General features: G+C 42.5%; 1 protein-coding gene and 1 long non-coding RNA gene across 2 annotated transcripts; both read right to left on the bottom strand.

The window, feature by feature from the left end:
• Positions 1–2,001: 2,001 nt before the first annotated feature.
• Positions 2,002–7,816, bottom strand: LOC134066520 (uncharacterized). The gene is made up of 11 exons (XM_062521880.1): positions 7,771–7,816; positions 7,459–7,514; positions 6,352–6,406; positions 6,029–6,160; positions 5,820–5,908; positions 5,693–5,741; positions 5,498–5,583; positions 3,905–3,964; positions 3,603–3,704; positions 2,948–3,061; positions 2,002–2,123 (listed from the first exon to the last, which is right to left on the bottom strand). Exons 1-11 carry the CDS (start codon positions 7,814–7,816, stop codon positions 2,076–2,078), a joined length of 837 nt encoding a protein of 278 aa, XP_062377864.1. The 3' UTR covers positions 2,002–2,075.
• Positions 7,817–7,909: 93 nt separating this feature from the next.
• LOC134066246 (uncharacterized) lies at positions 7,910–9,172 on the bottom strand. The gene is made up of 5 exons (XR_009936398.1): positions 9,126–9,172; positions 8,903–8,996; positions 8,424–8,563; positions 8,232–8,287; positions 7,910–7,953 (listed from the first exon to the last, which is right to left on the bottom strand). It is a non-coding gene; the product is annotated as an uncharacterized LOC134066246 (long non-coding RNA).
• Between the last annotated feature and the right edge of the window lie 4,147 nt (positions 9,173–13,319).

Genomic DNA, 13,319 nt, shown 5'->3' on the forward strand with positions numbered 1-13,319 from the left:
TTACAAATGTGTTGCCATATTCCATACACTTAAGAGTTGTCTATATTATATTCATGCTGTACAGACATCACTATGACACAGTATAGTCTACACAATTTGTTTAAGCAAAGACTTTACAACTTCAGCACAAATACAACAGCCTGACCTTATGTTGTACTGGCTGCATTTACATTTTTGGGCCACGATGCCAATTTCTTTTCAGGTACATCTCTCCAGGACGTTACCCCTTGATCAAAGGATCTGGCTGCACACTAAAGAATCATTTTCACCATCACTATAGAGGTGAAGGTGAAAAAGGTTCACAGGCATGTCTCTGGCACTTAAAGGGACACTTCACCGATTGGCATTAAGCTTTGTATCTTTAGAAAACCAGTCATGTTTTTGAATGGTCATGCATCATTCCCTCAGTTTGCCTTGAGATGGGAGAAATACGGATTTCAATGAAACCCATGAATAGGACTTCCTGCTTTCAATTATGTAAAATGATGATTTTTACATCATTGAAAGCAAGAAGTCCAAGATTGAAATCCGTATTTCTCCCATCTCAAGGCAAACTGAGGGAATGATGCACGACCATTTAAAAACATGACTGGTTTGTTAAAAAGATACAAAGCTTAATGCTAATCAGTGAAGTGTCCCTTTAAGACTTCCACAGTCACAGTGTGTGTTATAAGTCCTACAATACAGTTCTAGTGCAAATCAGTCATTTAGAAAATGTGTCTGAACTTTACTGCAGGTATTCCATCATCCTATATTTGTTTTGTGTTTATTCATAGCCATCCAATACAAAATGACCAAGCCTCCTGAGACAGACACTGTCTACACACATAAATCACGACAATAAATGGCTTTGACATTTCTGTATTTTTACCCGTACCCACATCATCTCTTAGAGTGGAAAATCGAGTTCATCCAGCAGTGGGAGACTGACCTCACAAAAGACGCCTTAACAGCCTGACTCACCACACCGGAGATGACAAGAGATGTGGGGGAGAGAAGATGATGAATGCATCAGCCTCTGTATTGGTGGCAGAGAGGACATGGCACTTATCTTACTCTCCCCTGTGTTGTGCTCCACTGATGTAGTGGTGTCTGTCGTAAATGGCATTCCTCCTTGAGAGCCTTTGATTAGTCACTAGTCTTTCACCCACACAAGCACTGTGCAGCTTCTGTTCCATCAATACAATCAATATGCTCGTCGTCATTGAGATAAACCCTTGCACAAGATGCTAATGTGCTAACACAACGCTGATTGACTGAATGGCCAACACTGTGTTTATGAATGCTGGGTGAAGATTGATTCCAAATCAATTCCTGTTCTAACTGCTGGGGCAATATTTCTTGATGACTGGATCCTAAAACCAAGACCAAGAGTATTTTCAAGACTGGTCTTAGCACATTTGAACTCCTCCACCAAGCTGGTCATTGGTAACTCCAAAATTCCCTTTCCATAAAATGCTACCATAGCCTACTTAAACAATGTGGCATCCAAAGCATTTCTTTACTTTACATTAGTGTCAGCTAGCCCAAGTTTCTCCACCTGAAACTATTTCTGCTACAGTATTTCATACACAGAAAAAGGCCACCTGATGCGAGGCCCAAACTATAATCACAACAACTTCAGCTTACCAGGCAAGAAGGTTCTATCAATGGAATGATTGGCCTTGACAATGAATTCTCTTACCCTGTTCTCGGTTACTCAATGTGAATTTGTACCAGTTGCCTAAACTCCTCTCAGGTATTTCCAAAATAGATGGAATCACCTCACCGTCATCTCCACCAGATCCCCTCCCAGTAGGTTTCACCTTCATCCTTGCCCAGTTCAGAGTGTCATACTGTCATTCAACTTGGCTAACAGCCAAAGTGTACATTGAGCCCTAACCCCTCATCATGTCACATACAGTAGGCCTGGCTAGGCCATAACTCCATTAATCCACCGACTGAGTGAATGATCAATTACTGTACATGACCCAAACGGAAAAAAAAGGACAACAAAATCAGTTGAGTTCTTGCCATTGCTGTTTTTTTATACATGGACACAGTGCTCATGAGGCCCCACAACATGGCATTAGACGTTAGAACCGCAGATGGAATGGAGTTCCAGAAAAGCCTCTGTAGGGAACCTGTGGAGAAATAAAGTTTGCACACTTTAAATCCTTCTTTTTACTTTATTTTCTTAATAACGTTTCGACCGTGTGGTCTTCCATTTTTTGTTCTGCAAGTTGATTTGGGATGTGCACAATCTTTTTACTAAAGCTGAACCTGTGGAGAACCCAAAGATATCAGTGCAGAAGAACCAGGCACAGTAACACGTTTCAGAGAAGCTTCACGCAGACAATTTAGTGAAATAACAAGAGTCTAATGTACTGTAGTACAATGTATTATTGTCCATGTTTAAGCACATTTGTCCATGTATCTGTTCCACTGTACAGTACTGTAGGTGCTGCCGACAGGTTCTAGTCAGGTACACGCCTGTAAGATTACATTTCACTGTGAATATCCTGTCTACGTACAGTAGGACAGGCAACGTCTCCAGAGGAGAGAGAAGAAGAGCTGTGACCTTAGACAGCGTAAAACAGACAGACAGTTGGAGTAGAGGATCAATAATCAGGGAAAAAAACAGTGAGGGAGAGGAGGGAGTGGACTATAGCAGGGAGGAGGAGGAGGAGACGTGGAGTGGATGGATCAGTGTGAAGGAGTTCAGATGAGAAAGATGACAAGAATTGAATTTAAGGGCCGGGGCAGCCTATGCAAGGCTAGGGAACACAGAATAGAATAGAATAGAATAGAATTAGAATATATACTTTGTTGATCCCATGAGGGAAATTCAGTTCTCTGCATTTAACCCAATTTAACCGAATTAGTGAACACACAGCACACAGTGAACACACAGTGAGGTGAATCAGTGAAGTGGAGCGCAAGAGAAGGCTCTCTGTTCTGTAGCTACCTGGTCCTGGGGCATGAGCCCTGAGGAGCTGAACTTGGTCCTTCTCAGAGCCGCGGGGTTGGGGGCTCCACCGCCCAGCTTGCCCCATATCCCAAACTGCATGGTCTCATTGTGCTGAATGACAGAAACACAAGTCCATGAGGGCATTCTGAAGTTACAGTATAATGTGTGAACGGCCCAGTTTGCCCCATATCCCAAACTGCATGGTCTCATTGTGCTGAACGACACAAACACAAGTCCATGAGGACATTCTGAAGTCACAGTATAATGTATGAACGGACCTTAGTTTGAGTTATACTTTATTGTTTGTTTGCTATTTATATTCATTGTTTATTTTTATTGGATTATTGCTTGAATTGATATTGTTTATTGTTTATATTGCTATTGTAAGCAGTACTGTAGTCTGACCAACTTTTTCTTTTTTTAGAAATTGTTCACTGTTAAATTGTATTGTTTTTATTTTTAAGTCCCATAACCATGTACAGTATATGGACTGGACTGCTGCTAATGTGATCGTCACCTCTGAAATCACACAGTTAGTAACTACGTCTAGGTGTTACAACATTATTCTAACATTATTTCCTTTAGCTGGGGATCCCCCCCCCCCCCCCCCCCCCCCCCCCAGGTGTACAGTAGGTGGACTTGTCTGACCCACCCTTCGCTCAGCATCTGTGTTCCGTCTTCTCTCTCTCTCCATCAGCTGGCTCCTCTCCTGCACCTGTCGGCTCAGCTCTGTGTAGTAAACACCCTTCTTTTCCTACGCCCAGCAGAGAGGAAAGGGTCAATTCCACCCAGTGGACTTTCAAATACACGTCAACTACATTTGTAGAGCTCCCCCTGCTGGTGAAATGCTAAGAAACACTGCAGGGTTGTGGGGATGGATCCTCTTCTCATAAATGACTATGTAAAACGTAGATGATTGAAGTTGATCAAAATGTGTTGTGCTTGATTTGTTACCTTTCTGATGATATCTGAACTCTTCCTGACTGGCTGTTGTCCACTGACAGGGTCTGCTCTCTGTCATAAGGTAGAGTTAGTACATCACAATGAAGGAAGGGAGAAGGAGTGTAGTCTACATGATATGGAGGACTACGCAATATACAGCACCCACTTAAAAAACATCATCATCTCAGAATACCCACTTAAAATAAGCAAGGATATTAACATTTGGGGTTGATCAAAGTATACCCACTACAGTTAACTAGACTACACCACAGTATACCCACTACAGCTAACTAGACTACGCCACAGTATATCCACTAGAACAGTGGTTCTCAAACTTTTCACAATGAGTACCACCTCAGAGAACAACTTACTCTCCAAGTGCCACCATTATGACCAGCATTAAAATACAGTAGTGTAGGTCAATTATATTTTACATTGTACATACTGTTTTGCCTTTTTTTTCAACAAAGATGAAAACTAGTTTTATTGAACAATTTCTCATCATATATATTTTGTATATCATTTCAAGTGATTATTTTGTCCTCATGAAATAACCATAGCACAGTTTGAGAACCACTGAACTACAGCTAACTAGACTACACCACTGGAAGAGAGACATGGTCATATGTATTCATTTAGCACTTGTAACTGACAACACATAGCAAATCTATATTTTTATGGAATGTATGTATGCATGGAACCCTTGATGTTGTTGTTGGAACCTTCCAATAGACCTCTGAAGTTCGCCTACAAAAAAGCCACCATCTTTGCCCAAATAAGGAGATCCGGTATCTTGAGATTTTTTTTTTATGGGAAAATAACATGGGGATTTTCAATAATCGCACCTGCTAAACTCTCGCGGGGATGATGACATGTGAAATGCAGATGTTTTTCACTACACAGTTTTGTCCACTGCCTTCTAGTGGATACTGTGATCTTCGGCAGGTGAAGACGATACACTTTGATCTTTGCTACCCCAAAGCTAACTTACAATGCAACTTGCCATAGGCAGTTAGCTTCAATTAACTCCCGGATCTCCTTATATGGGTAAAGATGGCAGCTTTGGATCCTTTTTTTAGGCGAACTTCAGAGGTCTATGGCTATGTCCAGAAGTCAAGCGCGCACGGGCAGTGTGCATTTTCCGGAAGTTACGTCAGAATAGACTGTCCGAAAGTCGCTCTCACTAGTTGGGTACTTCGTTTGGCGTGATTTCCAAGCGTGCATCGATGCATCTTTTTTGCCCTCAGATATCCCATAATCCATTGCGCAGCGCAGGTCAAGCTCCACACGTCATGCAAATCGTCAACACACCCCCCTCCCCGAGTCAGGTGACACCAACTAGTAAGTGCTGTCCAAATGTAGGTAGGGACGCATACTGAGGAGCGAGCTAACTAAGACGCTACTGGGAAGAGGGTACTATCCAGCGTGCACGCTTGACTTCTGGACATAGCCCATAAAGCTACAGGAACTAAAAACTAAGAATGTTCGTAGCGCCCTCCAGTGGTGAACAGATTAACTACCTGAGGAAAGGCTATGCTGGAAATGTGGTTATTATTGCCAATGCCAACTAACAGCTCAAAAGTAAAATATGAATATATTTCAAACCTGTGTGGTAGCTCTAGAGTCATAACTACTTTTTGCTGGCTCCACCCATGCTTTGTTGGCTTTAACCTGCAGTGAATGCAGGCTGTCTAGGATAAGAAGAAATATTGTCGAATGTTGAGATTGTGTTCGGCTGCAAGTCAGTTTTCTCATTGAAATAGCATTATATGCCACAGGAAAAAACAAAAAAAAACAGACCTTCCTTTCTCTTGACCACTCGTGCCTGTGTTACCGTATGTTCAGTTCTCTGTAAAGCAGAATGAGAAACAGCATTAATAACTGATGGAGGTCAAGGTTAATTATTACCCAAATGTGTTTTCCTCACCTTGGAGTAAGTGACAGAGGGAGCTCCTGAACTTCTCTGGATCATAGGGGGCATTCTCACATATTCCGATGGACCTGCACTACATTGCTCTATAAGGAAACATCCATGGTGACAATTAAAAGTCAGCCTCCAAAGCAGTTTATTTTAGGATGTCACTTTGAACACGAGATCCTCTACTCGTTGTGTGTGAATCATATTAAAAGACCCACCTGACCGTTGCCCTCTCATGTCTGCCACTGAGCAATCAAAAACACGTTTGGTCTTGCGGTACAGTAGGTCCTCCAGGCTTTCCGTAGGTGAGCTCATTGCAGAAGAACCTGCCATCTTTCCTGCTCCCCTTACTAAGAAGCAAAGGCAAGATGGAGAAGGCTATAATACATGACCCAACAACAGACTTCTTCAGATAACAAAATAAACATACCTAAGATCTATTTAAGAAAATTCACAGGTGTGATTTTAAATGTTTTATATACTGTATATATTCATTATCTGAGGAAGGATTTTGGAATAGATGAGGAAATGATGAGCTCACTCTTATGGCGAAGAAACGTTGCCTCATAACCATCTGTCTTCTTTTTGGAGAGAGACTGAAAACAAAGACGGAGAGAGTTGTTTATCCACCAACAGTACAGTTACTTGTCCCTGTGCTGGACTGTGGTGCCCAGGGCTGTTCTATGCCATAACGCATATGCTTTGAGAAATGAGAAATAAGTTCCCTAACATTTTCTCAAAGCCTGAAAACCTACTCATAAACTCGTCAAAGTATGTCCAAGCATCTCTTAGCTAGAGGCAGTGTGAGTTATATTGAATAGCAGGTTGAGTAAATGGTAACTACTCATAAATTCATCTAACTACTCATAATGTAACTACTCACAGACTCATCAAAGTATGTCCAAGCATCTCTGCGTTTGATAGCGGCAGTGTGAGTTATAGTCTGAATAGCAGGTTGAGTAGCTACTGTAGCAGCTGCTCATAAATTCATCTAACTACTCATAGACTCATGTCTCTGTGTCAGAGGCATTGTGAGTTGTGGCTCAAACAGCAAGTTGTGTAGGTGTATAGTGAATGTATGTTGTGGGACTGAGGAAGTGTGTCAGTCAGTGACGCAGCCTCTTTCTGCGCACAAATGCATTCATACATAACGCCTGGGTCAGCGTTTACCCCAGTACAGGGATATAATGACCTCACTTCCACATCCTCTGGGACACGCATGGTGTTTTCACTGTACAACTTCCTGGGGGGAAATCAATGGCAACTCAAGAGTGCCAAATGAATCACATGGTCCCTGGACGCAGGCAGGTGTGCCGTGCACAGCGAGCGCTGAACGCGTCATGTTTCATGCTTGTTATTTCGGCATCTGGGCTGTGTTCTGCTGTGTTCTGCTGTGTTCCGGTGTGCTCTGCTGTGTTCCGCTGTGTTCCGGTGTGTTCTGCTGTGTTCTGCTGTGTACTGCTGTGTTCTGCTGTGTTTGAAAGCGTCCTGTTTCATGCTTGTTATTTCAGCATCTGGGCTGTATTCTGCTGTGTTCTGCTGTGTTCTGCTGTGTTCCGCTGTGTTCTGCTGTGTTCCGGTGTGTTCTGCTGTGTTCCGGTGTGTTCTGCTGTGTTCCGCTGTGTTCCGCTGTGTTCCGGTGACTCACCCCTCTGCTGGCTTTATCTCCCAGCGTCGCCATGTGCAGCGTGGACACCCTTGATCCTGCACACAGGGGGAGACGGTTGTCATGAGCTACAGTACACTGCAGACGCACGCACACAGAGCAGAAAAGGTTACTAAGTGGTGGTGACTGATGTCACCTTCAACATCACATCACATCAACTGCTTTATGAAGGTGTACAATAGGCCTACAAATGATGACAGAGAGAGAGAGAGAGAGAGAGAGAGAGAGAGAGAGAGAGAGAGATAATGGAGTTGAAGGCTCATTTAAAATAGAAAACTGACATAAAGCCACTACCTCCTGCATGTCTTGGTTGGTTGGTTTCCTTGTGTGGCTCACACATCTGGGAATCACACCAAAACAATTAATGTTAAGAATGGACAGAAAACATGAAAAAAAAAAAAACCTGAGAATGTTCCTCCATTTTCCAAGATACCTTTGTTTCCATGATGGTGTCTGGCTCAATAAACTCTTTCATGTCTACAACAGGGCAAGTGAAAGGTTTTGACCACAATAAATATATAATTTCAGCATCATTCACCACTTATTTCATTATTGATGAAATATATTTTTCATTACTTCATTATGTATCAATAAAGTATGTATTTATGCCTACAGTACATTTCCCTCAGGGTAAATAAAACATCTATCTATCTATCTATCTATCTATCTATCTGCCTGCCTAGTGTCTATCTACTGTATTTCTTTTTTCACTTGGGATGTAATGAAAAGGTTATGTTCTACTGTAGATCATTTACCTTCTTTGAGCTGGTGTACTGCATCCTCCAAGCCACATTCACTGTCTAGCGATATACTGTAAAACATGTTATTGCTGTATTATAAAACAGGGTGGTAGACACAACTGTTTGGCTGGTGGAGGGAAAGTGAACAAAACATTCAATTCTCAACCCAAACAATAATACCCAGTGACCATACTGAACTGAACCCACTTGTTCAGGACACACTCGGTGTGTGTGGTGCGTCCAGATTTGCGTCCAGTGGCGTGGCCATCATTCCTCCGTTCTCTGCTCTCGTCTGGGGGACCGTATAACTCCTCCACCACCTTAGTGACTTCCACACTCCGCCTGCCCTGTGCGGCCATAAATAAATCGCATTATCATTCATTTCGAACTCTTCTCGTTTTTATCTCATTCTCAGGACTTTTGTCATGCTGCAGTAGGCTACCAGCACTTTTGAAAGGTCAAATGAATCTACCATTTGTTTACAGGCCATGTGAAACCTAACCGTGCTGATTGGATTATTCCCACCCACACCCTATCCAACACACACACACACACACACACACACACACACACACACACACACACACACACACACACACACACACACACACACACACACACACACACACACACACACACACACACACACACACACACACACACACACAGCCAGTAGGGAGACACACCACATTTTTTTCAGGTAGGCACTGCAGTTCAGTGGGTGTCAATGATCCATTTCCCAGGGACTCCATTGTGGCTCCAAAAGCGTTTAGAGGTGTTCTGAGAAAAGAAACCAAGTAAAGTTAAATTAACTGCAGCAAGGGAACCTTGTGTAACGATATGTATTCCCTCAACCGTCAATCTCAGTCTTTTTTCCCATCACAGGAGAGTCACGTTCAATTCCCTCACCTCAGGAGGCGAAATCTGAAGACGAGTGATGAACAGCAGTCGGCCACAGACAGCAAGACAAGAGGAAATCCATTCCAAATCATTATGATGTCATCGTCGCCGAACGTCATATGGCGACTGGAGGAATATTTTTACGCTGATGTAACGTTAGCGGACAAATTATGTGATTGTAAATAACACACACTCCTGACGCACGGTCATCTCACAACACATTAGGAAGTCCTCGATAGTCTTTCCTAGATCGGAAAACAACATGTCTAATGAACTAGTTCCCAATCAACCCATTAGAGGGCGCTGCAACACAAACAACTGGGTCTCTCATCCTGGAACGGAATGAATTTTGTTCATGAAGCTGCGGTTGTTAACTATCACAACCATATAAATGGCACTATTATTTCAGATTCAAGTTGTAGGTCTATAATGATTGACATGTTTACAATTCACAACATTATTAATCTCATAGTCCCTACTAGACAGTAAGTATAATACTACAGGAGGACCGTATAGCCTATTATGAGGACCTCTGTTACGCATATCTTCAACGGCAGTGGTATTTACTGACAGGCGCTCGATGCATTTCCTACGGAAGCCGTTATCTGCTAAGATCGTTTATAATTGAGAGGGGATGTCTTAAGATCAACAGTTAATAATTGGAAGACTGCGCCAGAAAGAAGACAAATAAAAATAAATTAGGCTATTTGTGGAAAAGGGCATGTTAAGCAGAGTGGCCTAAAATCAGCTATCTCAAGATGATGTCCAACTAGATCCGAACTAGGCTAGATCAGGACTTAGATTAACGCACATGCAAATGTCGAGCAGACATTGTTATGCTTTGGGCTAGGCTATATTTAGAGAATGCGTTGGTCTATTAGTATAAGTGAGTGAAATGTTGTGCCCTGTCTTTGGAAAATATACTGGTGATTGATTTGGACAAAAGTAGGCCACTTTGGGCACATCGACAGTTAACAATCTGGTTTGAATACAACATCTGAAAAGAATGAAACATTTTATGAATTGATGTAGTTTTGCACAGCTACTTGTCAGACATAATACTAAACAATTTCACAAAATAAAACGTGTTATTATAGTTGCTTGAAATACCACACTCGGCGTCCACTGACACTGACCGACTGCATAGACTATAGAGCAACCTGCTGCTCCGTCCACTGCCGCTGTTGACCCACCGCATGCGGGGCAACCTGTAGCGGAGGTGGCGGCGGTGGTGGGAGGGAGGCGCGGGGGTGCGGGTAGGTGGATGCGGGTGGTGAGTCACGAACCTCCCCCTACGCTGCAGCAAGGGCGCTAATGATGCTGCCGGCGGGCAGCAGAACAGAGTGGGTGTCCAGCTCTGGATTAAGATCCATTACACAATGAAAGAAATAAGGGATTTCCCACCTCACGGTAACGTTGCAGTCGGCACTGCTGGCAAGCTCTGTAAGTCAACCACGCACTAAGGCAAGCCTTGCTTGTGGGCGCACTGTCATATGATCACAAGGTGGGTGTTATGCCACACAAGCAATGATCAAGCAATTTCAAACACATTTCCTAAATCAGGCATACCATATGTGTTCATTTGAACAGAATAACAAGTATCACCCTCCAAGATACAATGCAGCAATACTATTGCCCTGAAAACCTGCTGTTGCCTTTGGATGCAGTGGTGAAGTAATACTACTACTACTAATAAATATAATAATAATAATAATAATAATTTGTTTGGCACATTTCCCACACAGAATGCAGCCCAAAGTGATTTTACATTTAAGCATTTGGCATAATAAAAATAGTCTACATTGTTGATGTGTGTGCAGAGCTTTAAATTGACTCATCAGTAATCTCACCATGTCATTAGTTCTCTTACTGCTCACCCCCATACAAAGGGCTGCGGCTGGAGCATGAAGGCAAATCTACACAGCCTTACACTGTGATGTAAACAAACAACAGTTGACAGTTATCTCTTCAATTCAAATAAACTTTATTTATCTCCGAGGGACAATTTCTCCATGCAGGCATAGTGACATATAAGACGCACAACATATAAGACAAGAAGACATACTGGAGAAGACATAGAAGACAAGACAAAAGGAAGAACAGGACAGACAGGGGTGTGCATGTGTATGTGTGTGTGTGTTTGTGTGCGTGTGTGTGTATGTTCGGTTCTTTCTTTGAATTTGCTTGTCTTTCTACTTTCTACTGGAATTTAAGCTTCTTCTTTAAAGCAAGTTATTAAGTTGATTTCTTTCATATATTTGTCTCATTAATTCTGGCCTGGGCTCACACTAGCACAGTAATCTTTTCATTTTAGAGGACCCACCAGTCCAGGGTATGCGTGTTCCCCTCGCCAGTCTTTGCTATTCAGCAAAATAAACAGATGCTTGTTTCCATGGAAGCAATGTCTTTCTTCATTCCATTTCTGCTGACCGGAATGCCACTAGGGAAAACCAAAATAGCGATCTGCTAGATCTGCTAGAGGGTTAACGTGTTTCGTGCAGGCGGGGCCATCAGGAGTAACAAGGAAGGACATGTAATCCAAACCAGTATTATATGGTACAGAGTAAAGAATGAGATTGTCAAGATGCTTTACCCCAAACACACACACACACACACACACACAGACACAGAGAGAGAGAGAGAGAGAGAGAGAGAGAGAGAGAGATCATTAAAACACTCAGAAATACTAAAGCATCGCCCATTTGAAAAACAGAACACTGTTTCAAAAGACACGGTTTGATATTCTTCAGCAGCCAAGCACAGCCAGAACTGACAGAGTATGAGCGAGTACCAGAGACAGAAGAGTCCCCCGGGCAAGGAATAAATGAGTTGTTAAATGATTGTATCAGCCCCATTTGCAACAGCCAGGCATGCACTTCACAGATCTGTGCATGGCGCACAAGTGAATTACAGTCACTAAACAAAGCTAAGAGCCTAATTGAGGTGGTTTACTTCTCATGAACCTTCCACAGAGGCAGTCTGGACCTGGCAGCAGTCAACAGTGTTACGGAGAAAAGGCATCTAAAGATTTACATATAGGCCTAAACAAAAATGAATCTAAATGGCCACTTAAATAACCTATAAGGTATCGACTTGGTATACAATAGCTTCACTTCAGAGGGCGCGGGTGGGGTTATATTTTGTCTTCAAATATATCATTCTAAATTTGAGTCGTCCTGGGAGAGGATGAACAACTCCACATCGACCCCTCTTCATTAGGCGCACAGCTCACTCCCACTCACACAGAGATCAATGCTAAAATGATTTTTTGATGCTTTCTTTTAGCTTTTACCTTTTACATTACTGCTAATCATAATTTCATTCAATATGGTTGGGAGGACATTGCAAATATGTCTTCATGTGATCACCCAAACTAGAACAGTGAGCTAAACTGGGTTCAGTATTCACATTTATCAAGCAGTGATGCTTTTAATGTTGGTGTGCAAAAGTGATAATTGTAAAAGATAATGAGGAAGAAAGCTATTCCGTGAGGCTAAGTAGCCTACTCAAGCAGTGGAATATAACTTCCATGGTTAGAATAAAATAATCCATAATTAGAATAATCTTTCTACCACATTACTTAGATTGTGTGGAGAGGCAGATTAATAGCAATCTGTTCAAGTTAATGTAGCATGCAGAATGGCTACACAATACACACTTGTCTGGATATTGTGTAATTATGCCGATATTAGCACACTTATTAATGAATATAAATAGAGATTTAAAAAAAAAAGTGTGAATTTAATGGCTACTTGGATGGCTGAACTCTTAGTTGTGGATACAGTAAAAACAACCTCTTGCACAGTGCAATAATGAGAGCAGCAAGCACAACTACAAACACAGTAAACATTCATTTATTAAAAAACCCTCAAGTCTATGTGTGTGGCAGACAGTGTGGTGAACTCGGCCATGCAGCGTTCAGCTAGAAGTCACGGCTGCCGTTTTTGCGCGTCCTCCCTCAGTGCATGACAGACACCCCATTTCTGATGGAGCTCTATCGCACGGAACCTGATATCATCTTCTCCCCTTTCATGAGGCGCACAAGCCCTCCCATTAATCCTTATAACCCCCCCCACCCCCACCCCCCCTCCGCCCCTCCCACTGCACCCCCCCCCCCCACCTCCGACTATATCTGTAAAAGCCTTGTAGGAATGGAGCCAAAACACGCACATGAATACCCTAAAGTGGTTGCGACGTGCCATG

This window comes from Sardina pilchardus, chromosome 19, assembly GCF_963854185.1.
Source record: "Sardina pilchardus chromosome 19, fSarPil1.1, whole genome shotgun sequence".
Taxonomy (NCBI): domain Eukaryota; kingdom Metazoa; phylum Chordata; class Actinopteri; order Clupeiformes; family Clupeidae; genus Sardina; species Sardina pilchardus.